The sequence below is a fragment of the Acinonyx jubatus genome, chromosome C2 (genome assembly GCF_027475565.1).
Source record: "Acinonyx jubatus isolate Ajub_Pintada_27869175 chromosome C2, VMU_Ajub_asm_v1.0, whole genome shotgun sequence".
Classification (NCBI taxonomy): Eukaryota; Metazoa; Chordata; class Mammalia; order Carnivora; family Felidae; genus Acinonyx; species Acinonyx jubatus.
The window spans coordinates 68,679,764-68,702,014 of NC_069384.1; the positions used below are offsets into that span (position 1 = coordinate 68,679,764).

The 22,251-nt window shown below is 41.3% G+C and overlaps 1 protein-coding gene across 22 annotated transcripts in view; it reads left to right on the top strand.

Moving 5' to 3' along the window:
• The window catches only part of KALRN (kalirin RhoGEF kinase), a 661,810-nt gene that overhangs the window by 252,552 nt on the left and 387,007 nt on the right, over positions 1-22,251 (top strand). For all 22 annotated transcript variants that reach the window (XM_027061042.2, XM_027061044.2, XM_027061047.2 and 19 more), the window contains exon 6: positions 2,097-2,219. In XM_027061042.2, the coding sequence (XP_026916843.1) occupies positions 2,097-2,219 (123 nt within the window). The remainder of the gene's footprint in view (positions 1-2,096; positions 2,220-22,251) is intronic.

A 22,251-nucleotide genomic window follows, 5' to 3' on the forward strand; every position in this document is an offset into this window, starting at 1 on the left:
CTGTTCCCAGGAGCTCTCAAGCCTGCCCACTCCTGCCCATGGCAGACTCTGCTACCATGCCCCTAACCCAGGCTTCCAGATTCTAATCCCCACCCACCCCTCGTCACCAGGATTACTGTGACAGCTTCCTAACCCTTCTCTCTGCCCTGCCTCATCCCTCCAGTCTACATCCCTCAGTGCGATCAAAGCTCATATCACACTTCGCTGCTCGGCTTAAAACCTTCCACTGCTGCTTGTTGCCCACAGAATGTAGTCCAGGTTTCTTAAAGCCTGTGTCCAGGGCTCTCCATAGTCAGCTGCCTCATCTGCCTCTCCAGCCACATCTTCTCCTCATGTCAGGCTCTGGAAGCACAGCTGGGATGCTTCCAGAAACTGCACATACTGGCTGCCCCAAGTTCTGCCTCTTAGGTCTTCCCATTGCCTGGAGCTCCCATCTCCCTCACCCAACCCTGGCTAATTCCAGGTGGCACCTCCTATGGGAAGCCTTCTCTGCTCTTCCTTGTCCCCACTCCATTAAGGGTGGGAGCTAGCATGGAAGAACATATGGGACTTTATCTTGATAGATTTTTTTCAAGTCATGATTTTAATCAAGTCCTGTGCCAAGTTGTACTAGCATTATATCTGAGTCCCTGTCTGTTTTCCATACTGGCCTTTAAACCACTTAAACCTAAGAACCATATTTTAGTCACTCTTGTTTTCCATTGCCTTGGACCATACCTGGCACATAGCAAGTGTCTTGTAAATGTAAAAGGTTGAATACAACTGAAAAAGCAAATTCACTTCGCTGTTCAAAGGGGAATAATAAATGAGTCTGAGGTTCTGCCTCTAGGAAGGCTGGAGCCATCTTTGCAGCTTCTCCGCCTGCACCTGTGCTCGGCTCCTCCACGTTCTGCTCTGCAGCGGAGCCCGTCCCAAACTATGGGGCTTCAGTTCCACATATAGGAGTCGTCTTTTCAAAGGCTTTACACCTTTCCTGTTACATCACTTGACTGCACTTGGATGATAAAGAGGATTTCTTGGCTTGGGTACTAGGGAAGTCCAGCAACAAGCCAGAGATCAGGCAAAGCTCAATCAGGGATCTGCCTGCCTCCTGTCAGTGTTTTGGCTATACCCTTTCTCTGCTCATCAGCTTCACCCTTAGGCTGCCAGCAGAATGGCTGTAACAATTTGAGGCTCAGGGTCACAATGACAGTATCAGAGGACCGGAAATTATATCTGAAGAACTAGGTTCTATTTTCCCAGACCAGTGTCTTATTGTACTGAATTGGATAACATTCCTTTTCTGAGACAATCCCTTTGGCTGGGAAATGTCCTACACTGACTGGCTGAGATGTGGTGTCCTGAGGATGGATAACCTTTAGAGTGATCCCTCCCTTGGAACTGGGGTTCTGGTCAGCTCCCCTTAATGTGTGTGGGCTGCCTGGGAGAGAGGTGGAAGCCGAAACAAAAACCAGGGTAGAGAGCTAAGGGGAGGAAAATGGCTCAGTGCCCACTGCGCCAGGCAGTGCTCACCCTGCCCCCCAAATCCCTCCTCTTCTGGTTCCTGATAGGTTATAGCAGAAACCTTGGAATTGGGGGGCTGTGGAGTCATGAGAAAAGGTGGTTTAGTCCAGAGTCACTTCAACAATGTGTGTGGTTGGGTGACATGATATGGATCAGTGGCATGTTAGGGTGCCCTGTTGCTTCTCTTCTGCTAGTGCAGTAGGGAGTGGATTAAGCCTCCATGTTGTGCCCTCAGCGCCTGTCCCTAAAACAAGCATGGTGTCCTTTTGAGGCTTTGTAAATGTTTTTCCAAAGGAGTAGTAGATAGGGGTAATAACAATAGCTATTTCCCCCCCGTCTCCCTGATTCTCTCATTCGTTTTCTCTTCTTCCCCTAGGCTCTATAGAGAAGCACAGAGGCTGATGCATCCTTATGCTAAAAGTGAGGGCTTTCCTGGGAGACCAGGCTGTGGGCCACCCCCACTCTGAGAATGATGACTGGTTCTCACTGGGCTCCGGCAGGAGGACTCTTTTTTTTTTCTCCAGTAGCTCAAAGTTTTGCACTGTTGGACCCATGACCCTTCTGACTACTCTGTACCTTCTTGTCACCTCTAGATGTTCGACTGGATAAGCCACAACAAGGAGTTATTCCTCCAGAGCCATACGGAGATCGGCGTGAGCTACCAGCATGCTCTAGACCTCCAGACACAGCACAATCACTTTGCCATGAACTCCATGGTGAGTAGAGGGCCTGCTTTCTGTACTGCCTCTGGGGGCTGGGCAGTGGGGGTGGGAGGACCTGGGGGGGGGGGAGGAGAAGAAGGAGGGAGGGGTGGAAATAGACTTGAGACCTGAGTGAAAAGGAGGAACTCTAAACATGCGGATTCTGTAGCATTCCGTGGGGATGTGTGCAGGACACATGGCCAGCCTGCTGTTCCTGTCGCAGATTATGGCTCCATTTCTGCCTCTGGACTCTGTTTTACTTGGTGAAAGAAAGGTGCTGGGATTGTAGAAGGCATTTGCTCGGCACAGGACTATAAGGGAAAGTCACCAGTTCCACTCTGCTGATTTAACCAACATTTTTGGGTCCTTAGCATATGTGAGTGACTGAACTGGGATGGTGTGGGACCGCAGGCTCATTGGAAACAGTTGAGTGAATTGGGGCTGTTTAGACTGGAGAAGGGCAGCCTTAAGGGATACATAATTGCTGCCTTCAGATATATGAAGGTTTACCTTGGAGAAAGGAGGGTAGAATTGCTTTGTGTTGGTCTAGAAGGCAGAACTGTGGGGGAGTGCAGTTGGAAGGGGAGGCAGGATGTAGCTCAGGCGGGTGGGAGGCCCTGGGAGCTAGCAAACTCCCCAGGTTGAAGAGTGTTCAAGCAGATGCTGAATTCACAGAAAGATATTTGCTAGCTGTGTGGCCATATGGAATTTATTTCTCTGGGCTTCAGTTTCTTCATTTGTAAAATGACAGTAATAACTACCTTATAAGGTTGTTGTGAGGGTACAATTAGTTAATTGTAAAGCGGTTAGAGTTGCGCCTGGTTCATAGTAAGTTATCAGTTAATATTGGTGTGATGATGATGATGATGATGATGATGATGATGATGATGTAGAGGTCTAGTCCAGATAAAACCTATGATCCTTTGTAAACCTAACACTTTGGGATACTGTTTTTTCTGTGTGGTTGCCCCAAGACTTTATTTCAAAATCTTGTCTGCCCTTTGAACCTACTTTACTCAAAATGCCTGTAGCCTAATTTTTCTCTGACTTACCTCCCTCTGTTCTTCTGCCAGTTCTTCCTACTTGTGCTCCTGGTCAAAAAGAATAGCTCCACTGCCACCCCCCCCCCCCCCCCGCCACACACACACACAAACACCAACCCCACCATATATCTGAACACCAAAGACACCTTCTTATTTCAGCCAGTGGTGCTGGGAGCGGGGGGGGCAAGTGTTAGGAAAACATAAAACATGGAGGATCACAGAGGCCAGGAAGGAAGGGAGTTTCATTTTCTACCAGGTTGTTTTAAATACGCTACGTACTAAATTTCATGTCCTGAAGAAGAAACCATTTTGGCCTTAAGTTGTTCAGTGTCTAGTTGGGGAAATAACCCAATCATGATGTAGCTTGATATATGCAGTGATAGAGATATGCTGAGTTAACAAGAACTCTAATATCTCAGTGGTTTAAAACAATAGGGATTTATTTCTTGGTCCTACCATATGCCCATCACTGGCCGGTAGGAGTTCTGCTCATCAAGGTCACTGGGGACTCAGGCTGGCAGAGCAGCCGCTGTCTCACATGCTGCTGGTTGCCCCGCACTTGCTGGCTCTGAAGCCTTCTGCCTAGAAGTGTCACATGCCACTTTTAATCACATCTCATTAGCTGACATCAGGCATACGGCCACATCTAACCTGCTGAGTGGAGATGTATGTCCTACCATGTGTTCGGGAGAAGAGAGCGGGGTATTTGTGAATAGCCCTAATGACTAACACAGGGAACCATAGCAAGGTATAAGTCAGAGATGATCGTCATGAAATTAGCATAGCAAGAGAACTGTGGCTACAGAATAGGAGGTTGTAGGACCAGGCAAGGAAAACATCAACACTGATTTTGTTATCAGTTTTGCCTACAATAGACTTGTGTCTTCATCTAAATGTAAAGACTCATTTCCTTCTAACTAGTCTCCTATAATTATGTCTCATCCCTGGCTCACTTTAGTCACAGAGGAGCAAAGCAATTGATCACAGGTGATTAAGAATGTGAACTCAAATCTAGTCAAGTTTGATTATCTGGGTGCCTTGTGGACGTCCCCTGGTGAATTTTACAAATTCTGTGCCAGAATCTTCATGTCACCCAACTGCTTGGCCCTGAGGCAGACAAACTCATTTTAATAAGAAGCAAAGACAAATATAATTAGGGAGGTAACTCTGCTACCAAGCCCCTCAAAACAATGAACTACAAAGCTAAATAGAGCCTTTGGCTTTGAATTATCTGCACCACTGCTCTTCTCTGTTAATATGGATCACTGAGAGTTAATGGCACAACAGAAACCTTTCTCATGACAAATTTACTTTGGAAGTCTCCATTTTCAGGACAAAAACAAGGGAGGAAATTTACTGAAGGGAAGCCTCTTGTGGAGCTGGGAGAGAGAGAAGAGATTTAATATACAACAGCCAATTAGCATGCTCAGCCCATCTCATAGTCTCCAACGGCTGGCTGTGAAGGCATGCCACACTCAGAGGCCTCCTTGGACTGATTAGGTTGGCTTTCCTCTCTGGCTGTAGGGCAAGGGAAGGGAAATCCCAGGGTTGTTTGATCAAACTGCCCAGGCACCAGTGCTTTATAAATGTGGCTTTGTGCCTTTGTTAACCAGTAGGTTTACAGGTTTGTTATTAAAAACAACTCCCACAAAGAGGGATGTCAGCATCCCAAACAGGTGAAAGGAGAGAATTATAGACTCCTTTTCTCTGGCCTGAGTGATGGATGTTGCTGCCAAGAAACAGATGAATGCAAGCAGCCACTCCTGGAGCCCAGTGACCATAGAATGATCAGCTACTCAGGGGAGGTGTGAATGTGGATTGTTCTGTAAATTTACTGAGGCATTTCTGTTACTGTTCTTGGAAATTATACACCCACCTATACATATGCCCACAAATCTGTCCATGTAAAGGTACATATAGCATACTTTGATTCAGGTTATAGGTAAGTTCTTTGGTATCGAATCCTCTTTTACTGCTGAAATAGGTCAGTGATTCCATACCTTTTGGGAAAGTCACAGACCCCCTTGAAATCTAATAAGGGTTGTGGGTCCTTTCCCCAGAGTAATGTGTATATGAACACATTTTTAAAAGATAATTTTAGGGGATTCAAGAGTATCCTAAAACTTTTCAGTCAACCTTCCCAGTTTAAGATCTTAACATCATGACTTCCTCATTCATTCATTCATTCCACAAATAATTAAGAATCAGATACTGTGCTGGATATTGTGCAGATAATAGTGAACGAAAGAGAGATGGTCTGTTCCGTGGAGGTTCCAGTGTAGAGACAAATGTTTAATAAATAATCTCACCAATAAATATATAATTATAAACTAGTAAGTCTTAGATTGGAAGAGTAGTTATGCTATGATAGAGTGTAATAAAAGGATCTCTATTTAAATGGGGGAGTCATGTACATTTAAACAAAATTTTTTTACATTTATTTATTTTTTGAGAGACATAGAGAGACAGAGCACAAGTTGGGGAGGGGCAGAGAGAGAAGGAGACAAAGAATCTGAAGGAGGCTCCAGACTCTGAGCTGTCAGCACAGAGCCCGATGTGGGGCTCGCCCACAAACCATGAGATCATGACCTGAACCAAAGTCGGATGTTTAACTGACTGAGCCACCCAGGCGCCCCTCATGTACATTATTAAATTGACAATCAACCCCGACTTAAAGCTCATTTTTTTTTTTTTACTGATGGTAATTAATGTTCTGTGAATTAGTTCTACAATGGATCGAAGAACTTACAATTACAGAAGCCCCAAGTATGTTGTTTTATAAACAAAAGTAATCAACTTTATCTGTTTTTTAAGTTTTGTTTGTGTCTAATTTTATATACTGGCTAAAGACCCAACTCCAGCTGACATGACTACTACTGAGAAGTAACTACATATCATTAAATCATGGAAGAAAAGCCAGAAATTTCCCAAGTTCTGTCAATGAATTGGTACCAATAAAGGCCATGAATTATTAACACACCAAGAGTGTGGGAGTGATACCCTACTGCATAAGGTACATGAGCAACTCTGAAAGAAAAAAGATTAAAATTGGTCGATCTTTGAATTTTTGCCACAACATGTTCTTTTACAGTCAGTTCCCACTGGGGAATCCTAGTTTTTTTGAATTTCAAAATAACAATGATAATAATAATAATAAAAATATCCCACATACATAACCTAGTAAGAAGATATTCTCAGGTTTCTTACAGTGCCTCAGAAAGCCAGGTTTCTTAAGCTCTCGGGGGCACTCTTCTTGCTTAATTTTGCCTGCTGCTGTGGGAGCCTTTCTCACAAATTCTCTTTCCTCTGAGTGTGGGCTTTTCCTCTGATGGGAGTGTGGACAGATGGAAGTAGGGTTGAGCTGTAATATGGAATAGAACAATTCCATAGTCATCCATGTTCTATTTCTTCATGAAAAACACTGACAGGAGTAAATCCAAACATAATGCAGCCTTATTTACAATTTTAATTAGCAGGTTCTTTGGGAAAAAGTAAATTGCTAATGGTTTCTGTCTAGAGTTTTAAAAAATGGAATGATGTTCATTTTCTATTATTATGACTGTGAGGATTCACATTAATGATAACCATGTGCAGCTGGGTGGTAGGAATCCTTTTTGCTAGAGCATGTTTGATAGCTGCTTTAATGCTATTAATTTGTTCACCAGAGGCACATATTCCCATTTGACTGTGTGTAAATCAGACCAATTGTAGCCAAGCCTTGGTGTTCTTTCTCTTTGTTTTGAGGAGAAATTACAAATGGTAGCACCAAGGAAAAGTCAAACCTGGTGCAAAAGAAATAAAGATTCTGAAGTGGGTCTCCTGCCCCCAATTTGAAAAGCCTTGTTCTGGGATTATCTGTCATCTTTGATGCTTGGCATCCCCAAGCCATGATGCTGCAGCAAGTCCCCAACCCCAAATAGGGAGTACTTCCTATAATGACAGTATTTCTAGATTTCAGTGTAAATACACACACACACACACACACACACACACACACACACACACACACATGCACACACTCTGTTGTGATGTTTAAGTAGCCAGTGTTTGATCCTACCATAGCTGCAAAGCCCCTTGGTAGATAAAGAACCTGCTTAAAGAAGAAGAAAAAGATGAAGAGGAGGAGGAGGAAGAGATAAATCTTATCTGTTATGCATTAGTCTTTTTTTAAAAATATTTTTATTTATTTTTGAGACAGAGAGAGACAGAGCATGAGCAGGGGAGGGGCAGAGAGAGAGGGAGACACAGAATCCGAAGCAGGGTCCAGGCTCTGAGCTGTCAGCACAGAGCCTGACACGGGGCTTGAACTCACAGACTGTGAGATCATGACCTGAGCTGAAGTTGGACGCTCAACCGACTGAGCCACCCAGGCGCCCCTGCATTAGTCTTTATAGTACAATTTTTTTTTCAAAGATTCACATAGTAAGCTTGCTAAAAACTCAGTTTCTTTTGGCTTGCACCCTAGTCAAAGAAAATAATAATCTCTGGAGGATGGGACCCCAGGAACCTGCATTTTTAACAAGATTCCCCGCGTGATTTATATGCACATTAAAGCTAGAGAACTGTTGTTCTGTGGAATCTATATGTATGAAATAGTCACCCTCTAAAATAAAGCACTGCAAATTCTGAAAGATAGTGCACTTCCAGCATAACAGCATGAGAAACTCCACAGATCCAGTCTTCAGTGAAACTGGTGAAAATTATTTTATTTTATTTTATTTTATTTTATTTTATTTTATTTTATTTTATTTTATTTTATTTTAAAATTTGTTTAAACGTTTATTTATTTTTGAGGCAGAGAGAGACAGAGCATGAATGGGGGAGGGTCAGAAAGAAGGAGACACAGAATCTGAAACAGGCTCCAGGCTCTGAGCTGTCAGCACAGAGCCCGACGCGGGGCTCGAACTCACGGACCGCGAGATCATGACCTGAGCCGAAGTCGGCTGCCTAACCAACTGAGACACCCAGGCGCCCCAAGTGGTGAAATTATTTTAAAAGAACCATTTTAAGTCTCTGGAAATGGTCCTGAGTGCATTCAACAAATGAAGAGATGCATATTCAAGAAAATTACTAAAACTCAATAAGAACGTTGAACCTATGGTATCTGAACCAAGATCCACTCTCTCCCTTTCCCCTCCCAGTTCAATAAGATGAAATTGTCCTCCAAACTGGTACAACCAAGAACACAGGGCCCCTGGCTCCCAGTTGAAGACTGTCATTATAGGACATTTCTTATCCTATTTAAAGTTACCTGTTGCTGAAGCCAAATTCCAGTGAATGTGGCCAAGCAAGGAGGACTCCTTCTTCTGCCTAGCTCCTACTCAGGGAACAGAGGTTCTGCCATAGGTGCAATACTGCTGAGAATTCTCGGGCTCCAGTCTCCCTTGCCCCAGCTTGTAAGACAGAGATTCCAGGCTGGGAAAGGCAAACGGAGGCCTGAGGCTACTCATCCCATTCACTGAGTGTTCAGCTACTAAAGTAAGGTGTCAGTCAGGAACTACACTTTTATCCCTAACCCCAGCTACAGAGCCATGGCTCAGAGATTTTGCCTGGGAGTAGAAACAAACTAAAACTAAGAGCTTTAAGTCTTTTCCCAAAGGAACTGACCTCATTTGCAACAGAGTGGAGAAGTTTAAGCCAACAGCAGTCTCAAAAATACCCTTAGGAAGATTCTGGTGGAAAGCAATTGGGAGATTGGTAGAGTCATTGGAGATATGGGATAAACAGTAAGCAGGCTAGTGTGCTGGAGAGAACTGGGGAATGAGACTTCCTGGAGCCAGAACAGATCTCAAACACTGACCTCACAGACTACCCCTTCAAAGTAGACTAAATTTGGTTGGATAAGTCTGTGGAGCATTTTTATGCCCCCAGGACGTTGTTGAAAATAAGAGAATAATCACCTGGAAATTAGTGGAATTTCATAGCAACATGTGGTCAGAGCAAGAGAAAATTTAAGAGAGTACTACTAAGACCACTGTCATCCCAGGATGTCCATGGGAATACACAAGGCTGCACCCCCTAGGGAACAACATCAGAGGTCACTCACTATGGGAGCTGAGGTGGAAATAGTCTTCACTAAAATAGTCCAGCCAGTCACAAAACAAGTAAGCAAGCAAATAACAATAACAAGCCCCAGAAGTGGGGGACTGGAACCCTGAGTTGCTATAATATATTATCTAAAATGTCCAGTTTCCAAAAAAAAATCAAGACACACAAAGGAACAGAAAAATATGGCCAGGAAAAAAGGAAAAAATAGATAAAAAGCATACATTGGAAATAGCAGGCAACAGAAACTGCCTATGAGAGTGAGCAGATGTCAGATTTGATAAAAATTTCAAACTGTCCATTATAACTATGTTTTTTAAATTTATTTTATTTTTTAATGTTCATTTATTTTTGAGACAGAGAGAGAGAGAGACAAACAGAGCATGATCAGGGAGGTACAGAGAGAGAGGGAGACACAGAATCTGAGCTGTCAGCACAGAGCATGATGCAGGGCTTGAACCCACAAGCCATAAATTCATGACCTGAGCTGAGTCGGATACTCAACCGAGTGAGCCACCCAGGCGCCCCATAACTTTTTATTTTAAAAAAGTGAAACTAGGGGCGCCTGGGTGGCTCAGTCGGTTAAGCGTCCGACTTCAGCTCAGGTCACGATCTCGCGGTCTGTGAGTTCGAGCCCCACGTCGGGCTCTGGGCTGATGGCTCAGAGCCTGGAGCCTGCTTCCGATTCTGTGTCTCCCTCTCTCTCTGACCCTCCCCCGTTCATGCTCTGTCTCTCTCTGTCTCAAAAATAAATAAAAACGTTTAAAAAAAATTAAAAAAAATTAAAACTAAAGGAAACAATGATTAAAGAAGTAAAGGAAGTTTTGATGATAATGTCTCCATAAACAGAGTATATCACTAAAGAGATGGAAATTAAAAAAATGAACCAAAAGGAAATTCTGGATTTGAAAAATACAATTACTGAAATGAAAAATTCACTAGAGAAGCTCAACAGTAGGTTTGAACTGTCAGAAGAAAGAATTAGCGACCTTTAAAATAGATCAGTATAAATTATACAATCTGAAGAATAGATAGAAAAAACACAGAGCCTCAGAAAAATATGGGCTACCATTAAGCACACCAACATATGCATAATGGGAGTACTAAAAGAAGAGGAGAGAAAGAAAGGCACAGAAAAAAATATTAGAAGAAATAATGGCCGAAATCTTCCCAAATTCACTGAAAAATATTACACAGCCAAGGAAGTTTACGAAGCTGTAAGTAAGATAACTGCAAAGACATCTACAAACAGGTACACCATAGTAAAAATACTGAAAGCAAAGACAAAGAGAAAATCTTGAAAGCAGCATGAAAAAAGTAACTGTTACAAGGGAACACAAATAAGATTAATAGCTGATTTCTCATCAGAAACAATGGAAGCCAGAAGGAAGTGAGAGAATATATTAAGTGCTCAAAGGAAAACACTGTCAACCAAGAATCCTATATCCAGCAAAGTTTTCATAAATGAAGGTGAAATAAAGATATTCCTAGATAAACAAAGATTGAGAAAATTTGTTGTCAGCAAACTTTATGATAAATAGTAAAAGAAGACCCTAAACAGTAATTTGAATCCACACAAAAAGACAAAAAGTACCAGTAAAGGTAATTATGTAATTATAAAAGACAACATAAATGCATATGCCTTCTTTTTCTCTTAATTGATTTACAAATTAATTGTATAACATAATAATTATAAAATGTGCTATTGGGCCTGTAACATATAGAAATATATTTTCCAGTAACAGCACACGTTGGTGAATGAGAACAAAGCTGTATTGGACTAAGGAAATTACTTCATATGGTAACTTGAATCCACAGATGCAAATGAAAAGACGCAGAAATGATAAATAAGGAAGTTAATATAACAAAAGCTATAAATATATACTTATTTTCTTTTTTTGTTTCTGTTTCTTTAAAAGACATATATAAAGGGGTGCCTGGGTGGCTTAGTAGGTTAAGCGTCCACCTTCGGCTCAGGTCATGATCTCACAGTTCATGGGTTTGAGCCCTGCATTGGGCTCGGTGCTGATAGCTCAGAGCCTGGAGCCTGCTTCATATTCTGTGTCTCCCTCTCTCTCTGCCCCTCCCCTGCTTGTACTCTGTCTCTCTGTCTCTCTGAAAAATAAACATTAAAAAATATATTTAAAAAAAAGACATATATAAAAATTGACACTATAACAAACTAACCTTAAATTTATAGCATTTATAGATGTAATGTATATAGTAGTAATAGCACAAAAAAGAAGGAAGGGAATAAAACAATATAGGAATAAGATTTTTATATCTCACTGGAATTAAGTCAGTATACATCTGAAGCTGATTCTGATAATGGAAGATATATATGGTAAGCTCTAGAACAGTGGCTAAGAAAATAACTCAGAGAATATAGTGAAAAAAATCAGTAAAAATATTAAAATGCTATATTATAAAATGATTACCTAATGCAAAAGAAAGCAGTACAGGAAAAATAAAGGTATAAAAAGTGTGACATAGATTAAAAGTAAAATGGCAGACATAAATCCACCTATATCAATAATGACATTAAATGTGAAAAGGGTAACCACTCTAATCAAACGTAGAGATTGTCTGACTGAATTTTTAAAAAAGTACAAGATCCAACTACAGATTGTCTATAGGAGACACACTTCAGATTCAAAAATTATAATGCATTGAAAGTAAAAGGGTGGAAAAGGATATATTATGCAAACAACAACCACGAGAAAGCCAGAGTGGTTCCACTAATAACAGACTTTTAAATAGACTTTGAAACAAGCAAACAAAAAAGTGTTACTAGAGATACAGAGGGACATTTTGTAATGATAAAAGGGTTACTCCATCAAGAAGGTATAACACTTATCTGAACATATATGTACCTAGCAATACAGCATCAAAATACATGAAACAAAACTGACAGAAATGAAGGGAGAACACAGTTCAACAATAATAGCTGGAGACTTCAACACTCTCACTTTTAATAATGGACAGAGCAACTAAGCAGACGATCAGCAAGAAAATAGAAAACTTGAACAAGGAAATAGAGGCTATAAACCAATTGACCTAACACATCATAGCATACTCTATCCAACAACAGCAGACCACACATTCTTTTCAAGGGTACATGAAAATTGTCCAGGATAGATCATATGCTAGGTCATAAAACAAACCTCAAGAAATAAAAAGGATAAAAATAATACAACGTTCTGTGGCCACAATGGAATAAAATTCTAAATCAAAAACAGAAAGAAATTTGGGAAATTTTGCAAACATGTGGAAATTAAATAACATACTCCTAAATATACAATGGGTCTAAGAAGAAATAAAAAAGAAATTGGAAAATACTTGAAATGAATGAAAGTGAGACATAACTTATTAAAACTTACAGGATGCAACTAACAGTGCTTAGAGATAAATTTAGAGATGTAAATACCTGTGTTAAAAAAATTCTCAAATTAATAATCTAACCTTCCACCTTAAGGCACTGGAAAAAGAACAAAGTAAACCTAAAGCAAGCAGGAATAAGGAAATAATAAAATTAGAGTTGAAATTAATGAATTAGAGAAGAGAAAACAACAGAAAAATCAGTGAAACCAAAAGCTGGTTCTTTGAAAAGGTCAACAAAATTAACAAAACTTTAGCTAGATTCTAGGCCAAGAAAAACAGAATTACTAGATCTGAAGTGGAAAAGGAGACATTACTACCAACCTTACAGAAATAAAAAGGATTATAAAGGAATATTACAAATAATTGTATGCCAATAAATAGAAACTTAGATGAAATGTACAAAAACCCAGGCCCAGATGCTTTCACCACTGAATTCTGTGAAACATTTAAAGAAAAATTAATACCAATTTTTCAGAAGCTTTTCCAAAAAATAGAAGAAAACGCTTTCCAGTTCATTCTATTATTCTAGTAATACCTTGATGCCAAAACCAAAGACCTCACTCAAGAAAGCTACAGACCAATATTGCTTATGAATATGGATGCAAAAATTTTCACCAAAATACCGGCAAACTAAATACAGCAACATATAGAAAGAATTATATGTCATCACCAATTAGGAATTATTCCAGGATTGTGAGGTTAGTTTAACATCAGTAGAATAAAAAACAAAAACTACACGATACTCTCAGTAGACTTAGAAAAAGCACTTGACAAAATGCAACATCTTTTCATAATAAAAACATTCAACTAACTAGGAATATAAGAAAACTTTCTCAACCCGATGAAGAGCACCTATGAAAAACTCACAGCTAATATCATACTTACTGATTAAAGACTGGACACTTTCCACCTAAGATTGGGAACAAGACAAGGATGTTTGGTCTTGCCACTTTCTATTCAATATTGGAAGTTCTAGCCAGGGTAATTATTGAGGAAAAAGAAAAGGCATCCACATTGGAAAGAAAGAACTAAAACTATCTCTATTCTCAGATAACATGATCTTTTTAAAATATTGTATTATTTATTTTGAGAGAGAGAGAGTGCACATATGCTAGCAGGAGAGGGGACAGGGGGTGCAGGGGAGAGAGAATCCCAAGCAGGCTGCATACTCTTAGGGTGGATCCCAATGCAGGGCTCGATTTTACAATCCATGAGATCATGACCTGAGTCAAAGTCAAGAGTCCATTGCTCAGCTGACAGCCACCCTGGTGCCTGTAGATAATATGATCTATATATGGAAAATCCTGAGACATCCACCAAAAAAGTATTAAAAGTAGTAAATTAGTTCAGCAAGGTTGCAGGATCTACAACCAATTTACAAAAACCATTTGTATTTCTACATACTTATAATGAAAAATCTGAATATGAAATTAAGAAAACCATTCTATTTACAGTAGCAGGAAGAACAACAAAATACTTGGGAAACTTTTAACAAAAGAGGTGCACAACTTGTACTCTGAAAACTACAAAACATTGTTAAAAGAAACTAAAGAACTAAATAAACAGAAAAACATCTCATATACATGGATTAACAGACTTTTTATTGTTAAGATAGCAATGAACCTACAGATTCAGCACATTTTTATCCAATTCCCAGCTGGCTTGTAGAAGCCGATTCTAAAATTCACATGGAATTACATGGGACCCAGAATAACCAAACAATCTTGAAAAAGTTGGAGGATTCATATTTCCTGACTTCAGAACTTTGCACAAAGTAGTAGTAATCAGGACAGTGCAGTACCAGCATGGGACAGACATATAGATCAATAGAACAGAATTGAGAGTTCATAAATAAACCCATATGTCTGTGGTCAACTGAGTTTTGACAATGGTGCCAAGACCATTCAGTTTGTAAAGAATAGTCTTTTTAGCAAATGGTGCTGGGACAACTGGATAGCCCTGTGCAAAAGGATAAAGTTGGACACTTTCCTCACATTAAATTAAAAATAAATAATTTGGACTTCATCAAAATCAAAAACCTTTGTTCTCAAAAAGATATAATCAAGAAAGTGAAAAGATAACCCCATAATGGAGAAAATATTTGCAAGTCATTTATCTGATAAGGGACTTGAATGTAGAATATATAAGGAATTCTTACAACTTAATAACAAAAAACAAATAACCTAATTTAAAAAATGAACAAAGGAGGGGCACCTGACTGGCTCATTCATTAGAGTATGTGACTATTGATCTTGGGGTCATGAGTTCAAGTCCCTCACTGGTGTAGAGCTTTTTTAAAAATTGGACAAAGGATCAGAATATTTCTTCAAAGAAGATATATAGATGGTCAATAAGTACATGAAAAGATGCTTGACATTGCTAGTCATCAGGGAAATGCAAATCAAAACCATAATGAGAAATCATTTTATACTCATTAGGATGGCTATAGTCAAAAAGTCAGGTAATAATAAATGTTGGCAAGGACAGTGAGAAATCAAAACCTACATATACTGCTTAAGGGAATGTAACATGATATGGCCACTTTGGAAGATAGTCTGGCAGTCCTTCAAATAGTTAAACATAGAGTTACCATATGTCCCAGTGATTCAACTTCTATGTATAAACCTAAGAGGAATGAAAGCATATGTTCACACAAAATGTTCATACATTGTACACAAATGTTTATAGAAACATTATTCGTAATAACCAAAAGGTGGAAAGAACCCAGATTTCCATCAACCAATGAATGGATAAATGAAATATGGTATATAGGTATAATGGAATATTATTTGCCCATAAAAAGGAATGGAGTGCTGATATATGTTATAACATGGATAAGCCTTGAAAACAATTTACTAAGTGAAAGAAGCCAGTCACCAAAGGCCACATATTTATATGATTCCATTTATATAAAAAGTCCAGAATAGGTAAACCTATAGAGAAAGAAAGTAGATTAGTTGTTGCTTAGGGTTGGATGATGGGAGATGGGGATGGGAGAAAATAGCTGAAGGGAACATAGTTTCTTTTTGAGATGATGAAAATGTTCTAAAATTGATTGTGGTGCTGGTTGTGCATATCTGTAGACTAAATACTATTAAACTCAAAACCATTGAAGCATACACACTTTATTTTTTACAATAAGTTGTAAAAATGTTTTTAATGTTTATTTCTGAGAGAGAGACAGAGCATGATCAGGGGAGGGGCAGAGAGAGAGGGAGACACAGAATCTGAAGCAGGCTCCAGGCTCTGAGCTGTCAGCACACAGCCCAATGCAGGGCTTGAACTCACGAATGTGGGATCATGACCTGAGCCAAGGTTGGACGCTCAACTGACTGAGCTACCCAGGCGCCCCAAAACATATACACTTTAAATGGGTGAATTGTATAGTATGTGAATTATATCTCAATAAAACTGTTTTTAAAAAATAAGAAAAAGACACCTGAAATGTGGGTGTTTCATAAGTGGGTTCCCACTAGCTTTAGGATATAACCTTATTAATAGTAAAAGAGAGTGACCATGACAGAGCTTGAACACCAACCCTGGTGGTATTATAAGGCTGAGGTAGGAGGTGGGGGCGCACCACTTGGCATCCATTCATTGGTATATTCAGCAAACTTTGGCTGTTTGTATTCTCTGTATTTTTTGCTAGACCCTGAGGATAGCGAGGTTCACAAGACGCAAAGCAGTCTTCACTGATCTTGCAGTTTAGCCATACTCAAATTCATGTCCCTACTGCAAAGAGAATTTTGCCCACTAGGATATAAGCTACTAAGGGCACCTTTGTCTGTTTCACTCACACCTGTAGCCCCTGTACCCATGACGATGCCTGGTACCTAGAAGGTGCCTAATAATTACTTGTTGGATAAATGGGGACATAAAGCATGCCACAGCATCTGTTGCCAACCAGGGACAGAGATTGGGCAGCAAGGATGCAGAACTGGTAAGGCAGGGCCTTGACTTCTGCAGAAGCTCTATAGGACGTGACTCTAGCAGAAGCTGAAGAACCACTGGAAAGCAGGTGAATGAGAGCAGTGGTTTCCATCAGGAGTGGGCTTGGGAGCCGGGCTGCTTACAAGGTTCCTAGGTGATACATACTAAATTCCAGAAACTATTGGACTGGAAGATCTTTCACATTCTGCCTGCCCTTGAGCATCTTTGTTTCTGAGGTTCTAATCCTAAAGGTGGAGACAAAGCAACTAAAATGTGACCCTCCCTGACAAGAATCAATGTGATCCTGTGTTTGCTGTTAACACTGGGATTCCTAAGGCAGGCCTTCTAAGGAAACCTATGCTTGTAAAATATTGCACATATCACCAGCCAGACCTATTCTTACGAATCAAGCTGAACAGAATGCAGTGTTTGTATCTCCACAAACAGCCATGTGGGTGGAATTTCGCTTTTCTTCCAACTTAGTGGGAGGATTAGATTTTATTTTCTGATCGGCTCAGTATCCATTTATGAATCCTCGTTCTTGGCACCACTGACAGCATTAAGCTTGTCCTAAGGAGAGAGGAGTGTGCTTTGGATGGAGCCTGGGGAAACGGTGCACATGGCTAAGGCAGCAGTCCTCACGCCGGCTGCCCACTGGAGCCCCCTGGGAAACTTTGAAAAAACACCACATCTGGCCCCTACTGCCCTAGACTCTGATTTAACTGTGCTGGGTGGAGCCCTGGAAATCTGTACAAGTCTGAGAAGCAGATTGAGAATCTCAGGGTGAAGAGAACTAGCAACTGATAATAGCCCTGGGGTCAAACCCTGAAGCTACTGAGTAATTAGCCTGTGGAATTAGAGGTGAGGATTTCCCTTCAAAGTCAGAAGCATCCAGAGAGGAGTATCTGTCTTTATTCCCTGCTCCTTGCTCCCCACCCCAGCCTTTCTAAGTGCCCCATTTACCTTTGCCCACTGGTCTCTAATTAGCTTGTTTGGGGAATTGGCTTTGATTTAATAGAAAAACGTAGGGAAGCTCCTTGGCTGAGGCTGAGGCTTTCTCAGCCTTGTCCTGATACACAGTGCTGGCTGGGTCCCTTCTGAAAGCCTGCTGTGAGCTGATGCCCAGGAATTGGCTGACCACTCCGATATCTGACTTGTGGCTGGCACTGGCCTGGTTCAACCTTCTCTTTTGATCATACGCCCCCTCCAGGCCCCAGACTTTGCTCTCCCGCCTCACTCCTGATTCTCTGCCCACAGCCCTCGTACCTCTTTTCTGTTCTCTGGGGCCTTCTGTCAGCACGTTCCTTGCCCTCAGGTATTTGCTAGGCCCTCTTGGTGTGTATCCCTCGCGCCTTGTGGCTCAGTTTACCCGCACACTCTTACATGTTCGCATGCAGCCAGTGCCTGCTCTCTGACAGATCTGCAGCTGCCAAGGAGTTAATTTGCCTGAAATTCAGCCAAAGCTGACTCATGCCTCTTCTTTGACGTCTCCTGGAGCCAAATGAAAAGCATGAAATAGTCTATGAAACCCAGCACGTCAGATGAGATAATATACACAAAAGGGCTTCAACTGCAAAGCATGACACAAATATAAAACATTGATAACAATAAGCAGCAGTAATGCTGCATATGCCATTGCATATGTCCCAGATAAGGGACAGAGACTGATCGAGGACATACAGGTGAGTTTGGGAACTGAGAGGCCAGGACCAGGTAGGCATACGGGAAGGGAGCATTACAAAAGGTGGAGGTCAGAGGGCCTGACACAGCCAGAGGCCTACAAATGAGTAAGAGCTAAAGAATTTCCATCAGTAGGTCCTTTTGGCTCTACCATCAAAAATATATCCCGAATCTGGTCACTTGTCACCACCTCCACAGCCACCACCCTGGTCCAAGCTGCCATCAGCTTCTTCCCGGACCATTATAGTAGCTCCTACCTGGTCTTCCTGCTCCTAGCTTTGTTCCCTTACAGTGTATTCTCAACACAACTGCCTGAACGTTCCTGCCAAGAGTAAGATACGTCGTATTGTGTCACTCTTCCACTCAAAAATGCCTTAATGTCTTCCTGTCTTTCTCAGGATAAAAGCTGAAGTCCCCTACCATGGCTTACAAGGCTTTTCATGGTTTGGACCCCAGTTACCTCTCCGATCTCAGCCTCTACACCTACTCATCTGCTCTAGTCACCCTCGGCTTTTTGCCGTTTCTTGAACCTACCAAGGCCATTCCTGCCTTGTGGTCTTCGCCCCTGTTGTCCCCTCTACCTGGAGCTTCTTCCTTCCCACAGCCACATGTTCACTCTCTCACTTAATTCAGGGATGAGCTCGGGTGTCATCCCTGACTTCCAGGGTCAGCCTGCCTGGACTTGTCTATTTTAAGTAGTGTTTCTCAACCCCATCATGTACTATACTTTTCTCAGCTATATTTTATACAGAGCTGAAATAAGAAAGGTACAGTAAATATTTATTAATTTTTTGTCTGACTCTTCTACCAAAATGTAAGTTCCACCTGCATAGGAGTTTTATTTGTCTTGTTTCCTGCTGGCACGGTGTCTTGCATTGTTGAATGAAAGTTAAATAAGACAGCAGATTTGGGGCGCCTGGGTGGCTCAGTCGGTTAAGCGGCCGACTTCGGCCCGGGTCATGATCTCGCGGGTCCGTGAGTTCGAGCCCTGTGTCGGGCTCTGTACTGACAGCTCAGAGCCTGGAGCCTGTTTCAGATTCTGTGTCTCCCTCTCTCTGACCCTCCCCTGTTCATGCTTTGTCTTTCTCTGTCTCAAAAATAAACATACATTAAAAAAGAAAATTAAAAAAAAAAAAAAGACAGCAGATTTAAACTCCAGAAATACAGCAAGATATTGATTAAAGGGGCAAAAAGTTGCCTTAGTCTTGGGCTCTCCCAAGGTTCTGTGGAGACAGGGACCTGTTCTTCAAGGTGACTGGCCTTAGGTTTGCAGGTGAAGATTATTGGTTCAAGGAGGGAGAGGACAAAAGACTCCTGCCCATTCTAGAGTTGGACTGTTCTGGGAATTTTAAGGGCAAGTTAAGGTCCCCAGCTGGGAGACTTCAGACATTCAGATATTTTTACTGAATTCTCTCTCCAGGAGCCCTTACTTGTCTGAGGTGCAAGTCTTTGAATCTTTGAGAGAAATTTCTCTTCATCATCTCCCCTCTCCCTTTAGGGACATCCTTGGCCAGCCCAACTGCTTTCACATCTGTGGCAAAATAAAATAGCATGGTATAAAGAGCATGGACACTAGGTGTTAACTGTGGTTCTGTGTTTCCTACTTGGTTGTGTGATCATAGGCAAGTTGTTTCAATTTCTCAGAGCCTTACCACTGGGTCTCTAAACGGGGGGATAATAATAGGATCTTTGCCACGGCTGTTGTAAGGATGAGATGTGATCATGCATTTTAAGCACACTTGGCACAGTGTTGTGCTTGGCAAATGTTCAGGTACTATTGTCAGGGTCAGGAGTGCTAGAAGAAACAGTTCTCCTTGTTCTCAGAGTTCCCATCTACAGAACTTCTCAAACCTTAATGTACATGCATATCACTTGGGACAATCTTGTTGAGCTGCAGATTCTAATCAGAAAGTTGGGAAGGAGCTTGAGGTTTTGCATTTCTCTTCAGCTCCCAGGTTGTGCCAATGCACAGACCAAACTCTGAATAACCAGGCCTACGTGAGAAAGGGCGGGGGGAGAAGATACTGGTAAATATGTTTCCGTGAAGTTTTATAGCCTCTGAACTTAATCTTAAAGGTGGCCTGAAATTACTATATCTTAATCTAGAAGAGCTACATTATTCCCAACCTCTTTCCCCATTGGTGTCCACTAATCTGATTCCAGCCATTCCCATCCCTCCCTAACATTTAAACCCTGTAGCACTGCCTCCTATAAAGACACTCACCCCTCTAAGGAAGTTTTGCTCGAGCTGAGAAAAGAGAGAGAGACCAGTTTCTCTTTTACTGAAATATGCTCCTGGGTTTCCCTGGCCCTAGGACATATGGCCAAGGCACTTGTTTTCATGGCTGCTTAATGGTTTGTAAAGCAATTGCTGGAGGAAACATTGCTACAGCAAGCCAGGCCAGAGGGACAGAGGGATTCACGGGCCAATGTTATCTTTGCCGAGCACCAGGGCTGCTCCAGCTTCTTTCCTCCCTCCACCCAACAGTGACAGATGGCTTCCACATGGTCTGACCTACTGTCTGGCCAGACCTGACCAGATAGTCATCCATCAACTGCCCTATTTGGCCCCCTCGAGGGCACCCTGTGGTTTGCGGGAGGCAGAAGTTGGAGGTTTCATTTAGAGCTCATCACATCTCTTAGCTATTGTAGTAGAGTTTCAAGCATGGACAGTTCTTATTCCAGATGTTACTATCCCAGTGTCCATATGTTTCGAGGTGGGATCAGCAGGTTTACATGGTAATGTTAAACTAATTAATCATAAACTGATGCTTTAACAGCATCAGGACCCAAAGTGGGTTTGGTAATAGCAACATGGGTTTGGTACTAGCAAAGATGTTAGCAATACATATGGTATTATTAAGCTGGAAAGAGGAGGTGAGGTTCAGCTTTTTCCATTGCTCTGGCACAGTCTATTTTCTTACTGATATTGAACGCTACTCACGAAGCCTCTGAAAGCTGTATGGGAAAATCTCCAAGTATTTTTCCTTATGGCTCTGAGTATGACAAAACAAAATCTTAAATTAATATAAGCTGCAGGGCATGGGAAAAAGATAGCTATAAACAGGGGGTCATGCCGACTAGGAATTAGGAGGCTGGGATCTAGTCCCAGTTAGCCTTTCTTTTGGTGACTTTGAACCTATCACCTAATTGATTTAACAAATTTTTAAACACCTCCTAGGTGGATTCAAGAAATGTCTGGGTTTTATTATTATTTTTCCTAACTATAAAATGAGATTGTTACATGAACTTGGCTTCTAAAAAGCTATAATGAAGAGTTTATTTTCTTTTTCTTATTAAAACAGTATTTGTGGGGCGCCTGGCGCTCAGTCAGTTAAGCATCCGACTTCTGCTCAGGTCATGATCTCACGGTCCATGAGTTTGAGCACTGCATCAGGCTCTCTGCTGACAACTCAGAGCCTGGAGCCTGCCTTGGATTCTGTGTCTCCCTCCCTCTGCCCCTCACCCACTCACACTCTGTCTCTCTGTCTCTCAAAAAAAAATGAATAAACATTTTTTAAAAAAGCAGTATTTGCTCATTAAAACTTACCTATTTCACTGGTAGTACATTGTGCCTTACTTTGAAAAAAAAAGGCTTTTTTAAAATTTTATTTTTTGAGAGAGAGAAAGAGACAGAGAGTGAGCAGGGGAGGGGCAGAGAGAGGGAGACACAGAATCTGAAGCAGGCTCCAGGCTCTGAGCTGTCAGCACAGAGCCCGATGCGGGGCTCGAACCCATGAACTGTGAGATCCTGACCTGAGCTGAGGTCAGACACTTAACCAACTGAGCCACCCAGGCCCCCCTCTCCCACCAAAAAAAACTTTATTAAAGTAGAAAGAGATGGAGGAATGTGAGTAATTACAGCTTTCATGGAATGTACAACCTGACCAAATTCATGAAAGATACATTAAAATAATTCCTGAATCTAAAAAGTATTTAACACACCAAATCTGTTAAAATTAAAAATA